Source organism: Neopelma chrysocephalum, unplaced genomic scaffold, assembly GCF_003984885.1.
Source record: "Neopelma chrysocephalum unplaced genomic scaffold, ASM398488v2 Primary Assembly neopelma1_93, whole genome shotgun sequence".
Taxonomy (NCBI): Eukaryota; Metazoa; Chordata; class Aves; order Passeriformes; family Pipridae; genus Neopelma; species Neopelma chrysocephalum.
This window is the reverse complement of record NW_020897755.1, coordinates 113509-129081: the sequence shown is the minus strand read 5'-3', so window position 1 is coordinate 129081 and position 15573 is coordinate 113509. Positions and strand designations below refer to the sequence as shown.

The 15573-nt window shown below is 54.8% G+C and overlaps 1 protein-coding gene across 2 annotated transcripts in view; it reads left to right on the top strand.

Moving 5' to 3' along the window:
* Positions 1 to 15573, top strand: part of PPL (periplakin) — a 48308-nt gene that overhangs the window by 13261 nt on the left and 19474 nt on the right. The window contains exons 8-22 of one of the 2 annotated variants that reach the window (XM_027693650.1): positions 104 to 211; positions 698 to 793; positions 1787 to 1909; positions 2767 to 2913; positions 3664 to 3815; positions 4291 to 4388; positions 4651 to 4808; positions 5693 to 5871; positions 6317 to 6455; positions 7784 to 7977; positions 8315 to 8465; positions 8762 to 8845; positions 9775 to 9891; positions 10496 to 10588; positions 11613 to 14320. In XM_027693650.1, coding sequence (XP_027549451.1) covers positions 104 to 211; positions 698 to 793; positions 1787 to 1909; positions 2767 to 2913; positions 3664 to 3815; positions 4291 to 4388; positions 4651 to 4808; positions 5693 to 5871; positions 6317 to 6455; positions 7784 to 7977; positions 8315 to 8465; positions 8762 to 8845; positions 9775 to 9891; positions 10496 to 10588; positions 11613 to 14297 — 4524 coding nt within the window. In that variant the 3' untranslated portion in view covers positions 14298 to 14320. Of the gene's footprint in view, positions 1 to 103; positions 212 to 697; positions 794 to 1786; positions 1910 to 2766; positions 2914 to 3663; positions 3816 to 4290; positions 4389 to 4650; positions 4809 to 5692; positions 5872 to 6316; positions 6456 to 7783; positions 7978 to 8314; positions 8466 to 8761; positions 8846 to 9774; positions 9892 to 10495; positions 10589 to 11612; positions 15179 to 15573 lie in introns of those variants that run through there. The other variant, XM_027693648.1, reaches the window with a different exon arrangement.

Here is a 15573-nt window from a genome sequence, read left to right as displayed (position 1 = left end):
GCTTTGTGGAGCTGTTTGAGCCCTTTCAGAGTCGCTCAGTCCCAGGACACAGCCAGGGTCCCCTCTTTGCATAGGGATCAATATTTCACTTCTCCCCATCCAGAACTTCATCCACCGGAAGCTGGAGGAGAAGGAGGAGGCCATCAACAAGCTGCACGCGGATGGAGATCAGCTGCTCGCCCAGAATCACCCCGGGAAGAACGCCATCGAGGTGAGCACTGGGAGGGGGCCCAGCTCCCACCCAGCCCAGACTCACCCAGCCCCTCTCCAGAGTGGGAATTGCTGCCAACGCGACTCGTGACTTTAGTTCCTGAGATGCCAAGTGGGAAAAAGCCTCCTTCACCTGCAAGTGTGTAAACAGCATTGGAGGAGCAAAGATAAACCTAAGGAGCTCTTCCCATCTTCCTCATTCCTGTGGCAATTACCCTGTGCCCACCCACAAAAGATAAATTATTCTTTATTTGATGGGAAGATGGACACAAGGATTTGCCTCCTTCCCTCCAGCCCCACATCTCCATTGGAGCATCCCAGCTTTGGGTATTCCCATCCTAGCTTTGACCTGAGAGCATCTGGGTGGCTCCAGAGGCTGCCAAGGAGTTGTTCACTCAGGATGGCAACTGGTGCTTTCAGGTGGGCAGCTGAGGCTCTCCCCTGCCATGGGGGTCCCACTAACATCCCCTCCCACCCCGTGTTGCAGGCTCACATCGAGGCCGTGCACGCCGACTGGAAGGAGTACCTCAACCTGCTGATCTGCGAGGAGAGCCACCTGAAGTTCATGGAGGACTTCCACAAGGTACCAGCTCCCTGGGGGCAGAGAGTGGTTGGAGCCTGGAGAGCAAGTGCTGGGTTGCGGGAGATCACAGAAAACAAAACCTCCTGCTATTCTGGAAACACAGTAGAAAAGCCAGAGTCCTCTAGAAACAGGGCTTTTGAGGCCAGGAGAGCACCTTGAGCTGACAGAACACAAGTCACAATTGCTCAGGCACCACAGGTCAGTGATTTCTTGGCCAAAGCATGACTTGCAGAAAGTTTCCACTCCAACACTGAGGTTCACGAGCCACAGTCTGGGGTTGGTGTCTTTGTCTGCAGAACAGCTGAGGTACCTCACCCCCAAAACTGGGCATGGGGAGACCTTGCATGCTCCACTCGGAAGCAGAACAGGCCCTTGTGAGGAAATGACACCTGCCAAAGGCAGAGCTGCCCCCGGGGAGCCCGGCACAAGGGCTGAGCGCCCCGGCTGAGCTGGGCAGACAGATGTCTGCTGGATAAATGGCATCTGACAGCCAGGGAGGCTCTGCAGGGGAGCAGGTCAGGCTGGATTCCTCTCCCACAGCCTGGGCGTGTTCACGACGTGAGGAGTCTCTTGCCAAAGCTGAACCCTGGTGCCCAGCCCAGGCAGTGCCTTTTGTGGGTATCTGCCAGAATAACTGCCCCAGGGGGTGGTTTGTGTGTGGAAGGGCTTGGCTCTGCCTTCTCCTGTGCTGGCAGTGGAGACGCCACACACCGTTGTGATGCTGTCCCAGTGAGACAAACTGAGGGCAGGCAAAGGTGGGACTTAACAACTCTGCTGGAGAGGACCCTGGAATAAACTGCTTCTTGCTGTCTTTTCCCTCACTCTGATGTCCTGAGCATGGGAAGCAGTGATTCCTTGCCTTTCTCTGTGTATTCTGGGTGTCCAGGTGCCCAGCAGAGCTCCTGGTGTCTGTGTGAGGACCATGGTGCTGGGGTGGGTCTGCTCCATGCTCCAGCAGGACCCTCCCTCACAAGACACTTTCCCTTTGTGCAGTTTCAGAAGGACAGTAAGGATGCCCAGGAGCTCTTGAAGAAAGTGGACACAGACCTGGACCAAAAATTCAGCCCGGAGTTCAAGGACAGATACCAGCTGGAGTCCCTGCTGCGGGAGCTGGATGTGAGTGTTGGTGCAGGCAGGACTGCAGGGGAGGCAGGAGCAGGAGCCAGTGTCCCCATGGCACCGGGGGAGGGACGTCCTTGCCCGTGTGGGCACCTGGCCCAGCTTTCTCCATGGACCTGCTGCTGCTCCCTCTTCCCGGCCTTCCCCCGGCTCTTCCTTCCCCTCTGGCTAGAGATTGCCTCTCCCCTGGCAACGTAATTGCTCACTGGGCTGGTTTTTATTTGTTCTTTCATGGAGTTACTGCTCGTTAAGGGCAGGAGCATAATTAGACCTGCTGCCAGAGGAGGTTGTGGAACTTGCTGTGCTGCCGGGAGCCGGGCTGGAGATCCGCCCACTTGGGAAGGGCTGTGCTGAGCCCGAGCCCGAGCCCAAGCCCAAGCCTAAGCATGCTGCAGCAGGCCCAGCTGATGCACGTGTCCCGGCACAGCTGATAGCTCTTCCCTGAGAGCTGTCCCTCTCCTCCCGTGTGCTCCATCCCACTCAACATTTTGGGATACATCCACAGCTAGAAATAGAGCAACCGCTGGAGAGCCTTGTCCCGGGGCTGTGATCAGGGCTGGGAACGGGGCTGTCCCCCAACACACAGCCATGCAGACATGGGCCATGCACCAGGGAACCCTGTCACTGCCTGCTGGGTAGTGCCCAGGCGTGGCAACTCATGGGCACAGTCCCAGTCCTCAGCCTGGCTGCAGGAGGCAGGAGAGTGCAGGAGCACTTGGGGCAGGAGCACACGGCAGGACCCGAAGCTGCAGTCTCTGTCCTGAGCGCATTGGTCTGAGCTCCTCCCCGGCCGGGAGAGCCCAGGAGTTCGTTCCCATGTTTCCTTACTGGTTTTGGTCGTTGCCCTGTGCCAGGACCAGGAGAAGGCCTTGGAGAAGTACGAGGCCGTGGTGAAGTCCCTGCAGGAGCGCAGCCTGCAGGTCCTGCCCCTGCGGTACCGCCGTGAGCCGCCGCCCCAGCCCGTCCCCGTGGAGGCTCTGTGCGAGTACGAAGGCGAGCAGGTAACACCGCCCTCACCCCCGAGCGGGGCAGAGGGGCTGCTGGGGACCAGCTCGCCAGGGGATGGAAGAGGCACTGGGAAGGAAGCAGTGATGTCTTCCACGGTGGGAACAAGGCAAAGGTCGTGCTCACCCCAGTGGGAGAGCAGGTTTTGCAGCTGAGGACCAGGGCAGGAGGGGTCTGGAGAAAACAAAACCTCTGTGCCTATCACACACCCTGAGGAGGTTGCGACAGCCCAGCTCTGCCACATTCCCACGCTCCTTGTGCTGGGACGGTGCAGATGTCCCGGCATGTTTCTGATCAAAGAAACACCCCCCACCACCAGCCATTCCCAGTCCACATCCCCTCAACCCACCAGCACGGAGTAGTTGGCCAAAGGGATGGGGCAGTGGAGCCAGCAGACACCACGGGAGTGGCAGGGGCTGGGACAGGAGCCAGCAGCTCCAGCTGACTCAGCTCCCGGCCTCTCGGAAAAGGAAAGCCAGAGCACTGCCATGGAAACGCCTCCTCATCTCTGCCCGAGTGGGAATTTGCTCGCCGTGGCTGTTGCAAGAGCCACGGCATCGCGCCTGGAGGCTCCGGGGAGGGAGGAGAAGGCACATGGGCTTCTGGCAAGCGGCAGACTCTGGGAGAAGTCAGGAGAAGGGATTGGGGTTTGTGCCGGTCCTGCCTCCCAGCGAGCGCTGCCGGCGTGGGGCAGAGCGGGGGTGGCATTTCCTGACGTGCCGCTGTGACCGGTTCCTGTCCCCCAGGGCCAGATCAGCCGAGGAGCCCAGTACACCCTGCACAGGAACAGCGGAGACCTTTGGGAAGTGGCCGACGGCGCAGGAGACAGGATCAGCGCCCCGGGGGTCTGCTTCATGATCCCCCCGCCCGACCCCGAGGCAATAGCACTGGCAGACCAGTACGTGCCCCCCAGCCTGTGTGCTGGACCCCCCAGCCTTTGCCCTTGCCTTCACCAGCCCCGGGCCGTGCCACAAACGCTGCACCCCCCGTCTGGCACCCCCAGGGGCTCTGCCCCAATTCCCACAGCGAAGCTGTGCCATCTCGAAGCCTCAGGCTTCCTCCAGGAGGGAACAACCTTCCTGCTTGTTCACAAGATCCCGCCTGGCAAAGCAGGACCAGCTGAGAGCCATCCAGGTCCCCCCCTCCCCTGGGGGCCACTATGGCAGGGGGAGTTGCCCACCCCTCCCTCGGCAGGCAGGTACCTGCCTTTGCTGCCTCTCCCCTGCTCTGATGAAGACACTGCTCTACACTTTGCCAACATGGGGTGAAGGTGCCTCTTCCCTACTTGCTCCTTCCTGGAACAGCACTGGGATGGGTGGTGGATGATGGAAGGGCTGAGGGCCTGTCTGACCTCCCACTGCCCCGCTTTGCAGGATTGCCAAGCACTACGTGGCCGTGAAGGAGAAGACAAACAACTGCAAGAACATCCTCCAGCAGCGCTACGAGGGGCTGAAGGCAGACAGCATCGGAGGTGTGGATCAGGGGAGCAGCTTGGGGCTCGCTCCTTCCGGGCACAGAAAGGCTGGGGGAACATCTCAGGGGCATGTTCCCATCTCCTAAGTGTCCTGGGAACAAGAGTGCTGGGATGGGTGCAGGGGCAGAGCAGGAGGTTGTGAGCACAGCAGCCCGTGCTCAGGGAGGGCAGTGAGATGTGGGTTTGGCACTCAACGGTGGGACTGAGCCCAGAACCAGCTTCCAAACCAGCTCTAACCTGGTCTCCCCTCATGATCCAGATGCTGCTTCGGTTCGGGGCCGCCAGCTCCTGGCAGGGCTGGAGAAAGTCAACAGTGACCTGGACAAGCAGGAGAAAGCAATAACAGCAAACCTGCGCCCGCCGCTGGAGCAGAGCCGGGCGGTGCAGGACAGCACCGAGCGCTCCAAGGACCTCAAGGTACGGGATGTGGAGGCAGGGGGATGGTGCCATACGGGGACTGTGCTCCAAAGGGTCTCCAGAGTGGTCCTCAGTATCCTGGGTGCTGCAAGCTCTCCCCGAACCCAGGAGTAGGGATGGAGTGATGCTCACAGCTGGCTGCTTCCTCCAGTGGAGATGGGGAGCAGCCCTTTGAGGAGCCTCAGAAGCCAAAAAACTTTGCCTTGCTCCTCCTCCAGCTCAGCTGAATGGGAAAAAGGTGATGGCTGCAGGTGATGGCTGTGAGGAAGAAGGGAGCCCTCAGGCTTTGCCACCACCATCACCAACTCAGAGAGGAGCAGGAAAACACCTCTGGTCCAGGGCACTGTTTCTCCTTGTGGACCTGCTCCTCTAGGCTCCGGTGCCATAGCATCCGGCCTCTTTCCTCTCCTCCAGACCCCTAATTAAGCCAGGCTCTGTGCCACAAACCTCCCTTGGTTTAGGAGGAAGTTCAGGTCCTGGTTACATCATCTGCCGAGGGCTGTGGAAAAAATCCAAGTGCCACCGCAAGTGAAAGCAAATTGCTCCAACTGCCTGCAGCACTTCACTGTCCAGGCAAGGATTCATCCGTCAGGGACCAGCAGTCCAGATGGATCCAGCACATCGCTGTCAGAGTTGGAGCTGTTGGGAACCACTCCCCAGCTGGAGATTCCTTGCTAAGGCAGTTTCCTTGCCCCAGGAGAGACAAGTCAACAGAAAGTCAACGAAAAATATCCTCCTGTGCCTTGCAGGGCTGAAAGGCACCTTCCATCTAACACAAGCCCTCAGCCCTGACCTTCCTCTTCACCCTGGGCAGCCAAGGGCCAGCTCCTTTGTAGCCATCAGGTCCTAGTTCAGCTGCTCTAAAGGCTTTGTTCCTCCTGCAGAACATCACCAATGAGGTCCGGCGCATTGAACCTGAGAAAACGAGGAAGATCCAGGAGTGTGAGGCCTTCATCGAGTCCGTGCCCAACACCGGCAGCGCTACCCTGGTCAAGAACAAGGTGGAGAACACCAACAAGAAGTACGACCGCGTGGTGCAGCTGCTCAGCGCTGCCCAGGAGAAGTAAGTCATGGCTTAAATCGTGGCTTGACCCAGGGATAATGGAGGATCCTGCAGGAGACCTCATTGTGGTCTTCAACATCCTCATGAGGGGAAGCAGAGGGGCAGCTCCGATCTCTTAATTCTTGTGACCCAAGTGACGACCCAGGGAACGGCTGGAGCTGTGTCAGGGCAGGGTCAGGTTGGATCTTGGGAAAAGGTTCTTCCCCCAGAGGGTGGTTGGGCACTGACCAGGCTCCCCAGGGCAGTGGGCACAGCCCCAAGGCTGCCAGAGCTCAAGGAGAGTTTGGAAAACACTCTCAGGGACAGGGTGGGATTGTTGGGGTGTCTGTGCAGGGCCAGGGGTTGGATGGATGATCCTTGTCAGTCCCTTCCAGCTCAGCATATTCTGTGATTCTATGAGACAGGTGCAGATGTGCTTAAACACCTTCCTCTCGTGTCTGCACAGAGTTGAGGTGGCCACAAACCTCGAGAGGAGCCTCCAACAAGGCCGAGACCTGCTGTCCACCTACGAGAACAAACTGGTCTCGGATGACACGGTGCCGGAGGACCTGCGGGTGGTGGACCGGAAGAAAGAAGAGCTGCTGGTGAGTGTTCTGCCCTATTGACATGCTCCCCATACAGAGCCAATTCCCAAAATCTGAGGAAATTGCTGGTCAACTTGAATCAGTTGGTAAAAGTGTGGCCTCCCCCAGTGGGGGTGAGAGCTCACCTCGACTGCAGGGGTCCCAACTACTTCAAATGCAAACCCTTCCCATCCCCAAATCAAATCAAATGCCAGTTGAATTCTTGTGATTTGACAAAAGGACCAATGGAGAGTAAGTCCCTGTCTACTCTGCCCTCATGAGACCCCACCCACAGTGCTGTGTCCAGCTCTGGGGTCCTCAGCACAAGAAAGGCTGGGACCTGTTTGAGCTGATCCAGAGGAGGCCATGAAGATGCTCCAAGGGCTGGAGCCCCTGTGCTCTGGAGCTGGGCTGAGAGAGCTGGGAATGTTCAGCGTGGACAAGAGATGGCTCCAGGGAGACGTTAGAGCCCCTTCCAGTGCCTAAAGGGGAGTTTAAAAGAGAAAAAGAGAGACTTTTTACACAGGCAGAGAGCGATAGGACAATAGGAATGGTTTTAAACTAAGAAATAAGAGATTTAGATTAGATATTGGAAAGAAATCCTTCCCTGTGAGGGTGGTGAGGCCCTGGCACAGGTTGCCCAGAGAAGCTGTGGCTGCCCCATCCCTGGAAGTGTCCAAGGCCAGGTTGGACGGGGCTTGGAGCAACCTGGGCTAGTGGGAGGTGTCCCTGCCCACGGCAGGGGGTAGAACGAGATGGGCTTGAAGGTCCCTTCCAACCTTCTGTGATTCTTTGAGAAGTGAAGGATAAAATGGTCTGGGAAAAGCAATGCAGTGGCCTGATACTGAAAAGCGATGGACCTGGCAAGGCTTTGAGGACACTTATTGCCAGGAAAAGCTGCCAACCCAAACTGGAATTTTCTTCTGCTATGGAAAGGCCGAGAATTGGCTAGGCCAGAACTTTCTCTGCTTCTTCAGCTTTTCCATCAATTCTCCGAGTTCAGACTAGTGTGCAAAAGCTGTCACAGCTCCTGCTGGAGTTGCTGCACTGGCAGGAGCAGTGTTTAATCCTTGCTTGAGGAGCACCAGACATTTTGCACATGGTATGGTTGATTTTGAAGGTTAGCAGGCAGAGAAGAGAGCAGGAGGTAGCCTTCTCCCCTCAGATTTGCAAGATAATTCTGGTTACCTTGCAAGCCTTGAACTTGCATCTGTCCACACCTGGTAGCACTGCCACAGCTCAGTCACTCCTCATCCTCTGCAGAGGATGTTCCGGTAGAAGTGGAACAGTGACAAAAGCCTGGCATTTGTGCAACCCAAGAGAATCCCTCTCTCCTGCTTTTTCCACAGGCCATGGGCACCGAGCTCCAGTCCAAAAAGTTCCTGCTCAACGAAGCCGAGCAGAACCTGCAGAGGACCAAGACGTGCTCCAACACCCTGGCCAGCAAGTTCCAGGAGCACTGCCCCGACATCGAGCGGCAGGAGGCCGAGCTCTACAAACTCAACCAGCGCTTCAACAACCTCAGCAAGCAGATCGACCACAGGTGAGACTCCAGGGCCGGCCTGGAGAGCCGGGAGAGTTACTGCTGGAACCACAGCGAACCTGGGAGAGCCACAACACCATCCTGGGAACGAGGAGTTGCAGAAGGGCTTCCAGGAGGTCTAAGGAGGAAGAGGGAGTGGTTGCACCCGTGCACTGGCTGGGTAGTTCTGGGGAAACTCTAGGATTAAGTGCTCTCGCAACAGAGATGGGGACTTTGCCAAGAGAACAACTCTGGCTCAAATCCATGTCTTCAGGGAGCAGGGGAGGTGGTTAAGAGGTGTTTGCAGAAGACACAGGAGATGTGACAGGGATGAAGCTGAGCTGTTTTCCCCCCACAGAACACAGACACTGCAGAAAGCAAAGAGTGCCTATTCCAACTACCGCACCAACTACGACAAGGTGAACCAGTTCCTGTCCAACATCCCCAACTACGAGCCACAGGAGACCGACAACATCCAGCAAGTGGAGATGAAGCTGAAGAACCAAGCGGTAATTCTGAGAGCAGCCTGGGCTCCACAGGGACAGGAGAGGGAACAATATTAAAACAACAGAACTTAGATAAATCCTGAACATAAAATAGAAAAACATAAATATTAGCTTTATTTTTATGAAGTTCTATGCATTTTTATAAAGCTCTAAGCTCCCACTGTCCTCCTGTGTCTTGTTTACACAGAGCAGAGTAGCTTGAGTAGGTTGTGATTCTCAATGTTGTGATTTTAATGACAACCCTCAAAAAGGCTGAATGATGAATTTGTGTCTGCTTTGTGCGTCTGTGTTCCTGCCAGGCTCTCCTCAGTGACATTGCCAGCAAGGAACAGGAGGTGCAGAAGGTCTCTGCCACAGCTCAGCAGTACCAGCAGGCAGTGAAGGTAAGGACTGCAGTTCTGCCTGTGGGAGAACTTAGAAACAGAGCAGTTTGGGTTAGAAGGGACCTTATAGACCACTTCATTCCACCCTCCTGCCATGGGCAGGGACACCTTTCACTAGCTCAGGTTGCTCCAAGCTCCTTCCAACCTGGCCTTGAACCCTTCCAGGGATGGGGCAGCCACAGCTTCTCTGGGCAACCTGTGCCAGGTCCTCCCCACCCTCACAGCCAACAATTCCTTCCCAATATCCCATCTATCCCTGCCCTCTGGCAGTGGAAAGCCCTTCTCCCTGGTCCTGTCCCTTCAGGCCCTTGTCCCACGTCCCTCTCCAGCTCTCCTGGAGCCCCTTTAGGCACTGGAAGGGGCTCTAAGGTCTCCCCAGAGCCTTCTCTTCTCCAGGATGAACACCCCCAGGTCTCCCAGCCTGGCTCCAGAGCAGAAATTGGGGTTTTGTGGCATCCTCTTGACCAGCTCCAACAGGTCCCAGTCTTTCTTGAACTGAGGACCCCAGAGCTGGGTGCAGTACCCCAGCTGGGGTCTCACCAGAATGTCATAGAGGGGCAGAACCAACTACATCCTACAGGGAGCCACCTAAAGAAAGCCAGTGCCCTTTGCTCAGTCAACTGATGAGCTGAAACCACGTTGTATCTATCCCAGTATTGACATCACGTGGCCACGAGCCTGGCAACTGGCTTTACTGTGAGAGGAGAGTTTCCACCCCAAACCCAGCAGGACAAGTCAGGACACATCTGCAGCTGGGCTGTTGCAGTGACCCAGCTCAGAACCTGCCGGCAGCTCTGGTCCCACCAACCTCAGCAACTCCCCCAAAAATGGGTCAAGGGAAGAAGCTGTTAAAGCCAGGGCTTAGGAGGAGCCTGTGCATGAAGGGGACCCAGTATTCTCACATTCTTCCTGGGAATGTCTTCCCGCAGGACTACGAGTTGGAAGCTGAGAAGCTGCGGTCCATCCTGGACCTGGAGAACAACCGGAACGGGTACATGAGCAAGAAGCCCAGGCTGCAGTCTCCAGCTGCCAAAGTGAAGGAGGAGGTAAGGGGCAGCCAAAAGAGAGCTAGAGCAGCTGATGGGACCTGTGGGGGTTTGCAAATACTTATATTTACTGTCGGGGACCTTAGTCCCAGAGGGGACTGCAAGGAAGGGCAGGGAATCAGGAGGAAGGGATTCCTCATTATTCTCAGCCCATCAAATTTTGGGGCTGGTCTGGCCAGAATTAGAGAGGAGAAATGCTGGGTTTAACACTTCTTGAAAGGGGGAGAGAAAAGCAAAAAACCTGAGAGTTTTTCCCCTCTCCAGACTTTCAAACAGAAAGTGAGATTTCACCACGAAAGATAGAAATACTCAGAGCGAGATCAGGCCACAAGCTACTTATTTATGCAGGATATGTTTGCTTCCTACCTGTGGAGGCAGCCAGAAGTGTCCACCTGATTCTTCCTCAGCTGCACCTCTCTTTGCTTATCTTGACTGGGAAACTCACAGTACAACCACGCCTGTGAGTGTGCAGGAGAATCGCTCTTCCTCCCCCCAAGCTTGGCAGGTCACCGCTGGTTTTCAGAGGAGCACCCAGGGTTACCTCCTTAGGGCCTGTTATTTCTAGTCTTTTCAACCTCTTCCCAATGTGTTTTTTGTTCTGTAGGAAGCTGTTCTGGCAGCCAAATACACCGAAGTAAACGCTGTGAACAAGCAGAGGCTGCAGAACCTGGAGTTCGCTCAGAGCCTCCTGCGGCAGGTAAGGGCTCACCTGGAGCAACAGGACACTGAAGTGTGAGTGACACACACGTGGGGCTCTGCTATCACAAGCTGAACTGGGAACAAGCCTAGCTGGTGTTTTGTCCCCCTAAATCATTAATCAGCAGACACTTATGACAGACAGACCATCCCTCTGTGTGTCCCAGTCCCATTTCCCACTCACCCTGGGAAGCTCCACATAATTTTTAACACTTTTTGCCACTCCATGCCAGAATTAGTGTCCCTTGTGGGCAAAAGCTTTGTTCTGACAGCAGCAGGCATTGCAGAAAGCATTTCTCAGGTTGAGAACCCGCAGGGAAGTCTATTTGCAAATACTCCCTGCTCAGAGTTTGCCAGAGCTCAACACCCTCCTGTTGCTTTGTCACAGGAGGCGCCAATACCTGTGGCAGCAGGAGCAGGGCAGTGATTGTCCCTCTGTACTTGGCACTGCTGAGGCACCTCAGGTGCTGTGTCCAGCTCTGGGCCCCTCGTGACAAGGAGGACACTGAGGGGCTGGAGCGTGTCCAGGGAAGGGAACGGAGCTGGGGAAGGGGCTGGAGTACCAGGAGCAGCTGAGGGAGCTGGGGGGGGCTCAGCCTGGAGAAAAGGAGGCTCAGGGGGGACCTTCTGGCTCTGCAACTCCCTGACAGGAGGGGGGAGCTGGGATGGGGGTGTCGGGCTCTGCTCCCAGGGAACAAGGGACAGGATGAGAGGAAACAGCCTCAAGTTGTGCCAGGAAAGGTTTAGATGGATATTGGGAAAATTTCTTCACTGAGAGGGTGGTCAGGCATTGGAAGGGGCTGCCCAGGGCAGTGGTGAAGTCCCCATCCTTGGAGGTGTCCAAGGAATGACTGGACATGGCACTCAGTGCTCTGGGCTGGGTGACAAGGTGGGGATCGGGCACAGGTTGGACTTGATGATCTTGGAGGTCTTTTCCAACCTAAACGGTTCTGTGACTGTATGGTAAGCACCAAAAGTATGATTAATTGGGGGTTTTTAACTACACATTCTTTTTCCACCAACAGCAACCAGAGGTTCAGGTGACACAAGACTTTGCCCAGACCAAATCATCCGTGAGGCCCGTGGAAGAAGTCTGGAAGCTGAAGAAAGAGCTCGAGGATGAGACTCAGCGTCGGCAACAGCTCGAAGCAGAGATCCAAGCCATTCAGAACAACATTGTCCACCTGCAAAACCAGAAGCCTCAAGAAACTGTGCTTAAGAAAGAGCTGGTGAAGAAGGTGCCTGACCCTCAGCTGGAGGAGAGCTTCCACAGGCTGCAGCAAAACCTGGCAGAGGAGCAGCGCAAGAACCAGGTGCTTCAGGACGAGCTGGAGGCTCTTAAAATCCGGCTGCGTGTTCTGGAGCATGAGAAGAGGGAGGGAGGGCAGGAGTACATAGTGAAAGAGGTGCTGAGGATTGAACAAGATAAGGCTCAAGCTGATGAAATCCTGAAGCTCAAAGAAGAATTGGAAGAGCTCAGGAGGCAGGAAGGGACCAGGGAGAATGAAGTCATCCTCTTACGCCAACAAATTGCCGTGCTGTCCAGCGAGAAGAACAAACAGCAGGAGAAGGTAACGGAGAAGGAGGTGCTGAAGCTGCAGAACGACCCCCAGCTGGAGATGGAATTCCGGATGTTGCAAGAGAACAAGGAGAGGGAGAGTGCCCTTCGGCAGAAGCACGAGGAAGAGCTCAGCTTCCTCCAGGACAAGCTCAAACGTCTTGAGAAGGAACGGGCCATCGCCGAGGGCAAAATCACCGTCAAGGAGGTGCTGAAGGTAGAGAAGGACTTGGCCATTGAGAGGGAGGTGAACGAGCTCCGGCGCCAGTACGAAGATGAGAAGTCCAAGGGTCGTTCCAACGAGCGGGAAAAGGCTGAGCTGCTCAGGAAGATTCAGCTGCTGGAGGAAGAGAACTCCAAGGTGGTTGTTCAGGAGAAAGTGCGTGAGATTGTGCGCCCAGATCCCAAGGCTGAAAATGAAGTTGCCAACCTTCGCTTGGAGCTGGTGGAGCAGGAGAGGAGATACCGCGGTGGTGATGAACAGCTGAAGAGCTGCCAGAATGAGCTGGCTGCTCTGAAGAACAGAGGGCCACTGGTAGAAGTCAAAGAAGTCATTAAGGAGGTCATTAAGTACAAAAATGATCCAGAAACCGAAAAGGAGCTACAGCGGCTCCGTGAGGAAATCATAGAGAGGACTGGAGCTATCGAAAGAGCTGACCTGGAGATCTACCAGCTGAAACAAGAGATACAAGCTTTGAAAGATACCAAACCTCAAGTGCAAATGAAGGAAGTTGTTCAAGAAATTCTGCAGTTTCGAGAAGACCCCAAGACCAGAGAGGAGGTGGAATCACTGAGAGTGCAGCTGGCGGATGAACAGATGAAACATATCGACCTGGAGAGGGAGCGGCTTCTCCAAGAAGAAAAAGTGAGACAGAAGGAGGAAGAGCTTTCCCAGGTGAAGGAGAAAGTGGTCCAGCAGGAAGTAGTGAAGTATGAGCAAGATCCTGCCTTGAAAGCTGAAGTCAGCTCCTTCTCCCAGAGCATTGAGAGCGAGCTGAAGCAGATCGACGGCCTCCGCGAGGAGCTGCGCAAGCTGCAGAGGAGACGCTCCGAGCTGGAGCGGCAGCTGGAGGAGCTGGAGAAGGAGAGACAGGCCCGCAGGGAGGCCGAGCTGGAGGTGCAGAGGCTGAGGATCCGCTTGAACGAGCTGGAAGAACAGGAGAGGGAGACGACAGAACGAGTGACTGTGAAGCAGAAAGTGATCCTTCAGCAAGATCCCCAGCAGGAGAAGGAGCACTCCCTCCTCAAGCTGGAGTTAGAGGAAGAGAAGCACCGGAGACAAGTCTTGCAAACAGAACTAGAAGCCCTGCGAAAGAAGCTCCTTTCTTTGGAAAAGATGGAGGTCAAAGAGAAAGTGGTCTTTTCAGAGAGTGTCCAAGTGGACAAAGGAGATACGGAGTACGAGATTCAAAAGCTGAAGAACAATCTGGAGGAAGAAAGTAGGCGCAAGAGGGAGCTGGATGCAGATATCAACCGCCTGGAAACCAGGCTGTCCGAGGTAGAATTCAACAACTCCAAGTCATCAAAGGAACTAGACTTATTGAGGGAGGAAAACCACAAACTACACCTCGAGAAACAGAACCTGCTGATGGAAACAAGGAGACTGCAGTCAGAGATTGAACTCACAGCTACAGAAGCTCAGGATTTAAGAAACATGACCCACGTGGACAGTGGAATAAACCTGGACTCCAGGTTCCAAGCTTTGGAAAGAGAGTTAGAGGATCTGAAACAGTTGTCCAGAGAAAAAGATGCAGAGATCGAGCAACTCCAGAATCGCCTCAAGACAGTGGCTATCAAGAGGGAGCAAAGGGAGAACCACCTGAGGCGCTCCATCGTGGTCATTGACCCTGACACGGGGAAAGAGATGTCTCCAGAGGAAGCTCATGTGTTTGGCCTCATTGAATGGAGCCTGTTTGTCAAACTGAAGAGTCAGGAATGTGACTGGGAGGAGATCTCAATAAAGGGTCCCAACGGGGAGTCGTCGGTGATCCTGGACAGGAAGTCTGGTCGGGAGTTCTCGATTGAGGATGCCCTGAAGAGCGGGAGGCTCACCATGGCCCAGTACGACAGTTACCTCAACAAGGAGATGTCCATCCAGGAGCTGGCAGTCCTGGTGTCCGGAAGTAACTACACAGCGCTCCCTCCACTTTAGAAACTTAAGAGCAGCAAGTCAGAGCTGCAGCACTTGTTAGACAACCAGATCACTGCAAATCCTCGCCCTCCTTTGCCTCTTCCAAAATGCTTCCAAAATGCCTCTGCCCCAGCCATGCTGCGAAGCCACACTGCTTGCTGTCAAACACCGCAGAAAAGCACCACCAGCAGTGGAAAACACGTCTGTCAGGACTACAGCAAAACCTTCTCCCCCTCTTCAGCCCTGCCCAACAGAAAACAAGACAGAAAGCCTTAGGACAGTGAAGTGCCTGAAGTCCAGAACTCAGTAGAACCTGCAGTTTCCTCAGCATATCCTCACGTAGTCGCTCCTGAAACTGCGTCCGGCTGTCAGGAGAGAGACTGAAGGTCCAGGTGACTCCGAGGTGACCAGCAGGAGCTGGTTACATCAGCTGCATGTTGATAAGCCAGACAGTTCCACCGTGGACAACTGATCAATGATGGGCTCGTCCTGTGAGAAAACCAGCTCTGTAAAAACCAAGGTGCGCTGCACATCTCAGTCCAGAATCACCACGTGGATACCCAACACCATCGTTTGCTCACCTACGTGCCTGTGCTGCTGGAGAAGAGTGGAGATGTGCTTTGATGGCTCCAGCCATCGATCTAGGAGGAGCATTCACATACCAGAGGTCAAGGAAAGGATGTGAAGAGATGGCAGAATGTGCCAACACCAGGGGCAGTGCTCAGCATGCAATGGAACCCACGGCAGAGTGCCTTCCACACACAGCTCCCTTACCTCGTGGGTACAAGCTGTTAGGGCTGGTGTTTTCCTGGATGGAGTTACATGCAGCTACATGTTTCATTTACCTGTGTAAGGGAATGGGAAATAGAGGGGAATTCTATTTATAGTACAAAATAAAAACGCAGTGGTTCCAATCAGAGGGTGGTTGGTCTTTATTAATTCCGGAAGCCTCTTGATCTTTGGCTTTACAAGAAGTTGCCATTTGAGAGTCAGAATTAAGGCACTAAGATTATTAAATTTAGCTGTTGACTCTTTTCCAAGGCGGAAATTGCTGGAGCAGCATTAAAGCCGGGACTAATTAGCAGCATTAGATGGGAGTAAAGTGCACTAACGAATGGCACTGCAGCTGCAGGAAAACACTGGATTATACTGGGATGGGATCAGGGCCTTCCACATCTAGACCCCAGTCGCTTCCTTCTTCCCAAATTTCAGGTAATACCTGAACCCCAGTAAACTCTGACGTCAGTGTAATAACCATTCACTCCTAGCTTTGGACACCACTATTTTACCCTTGTGA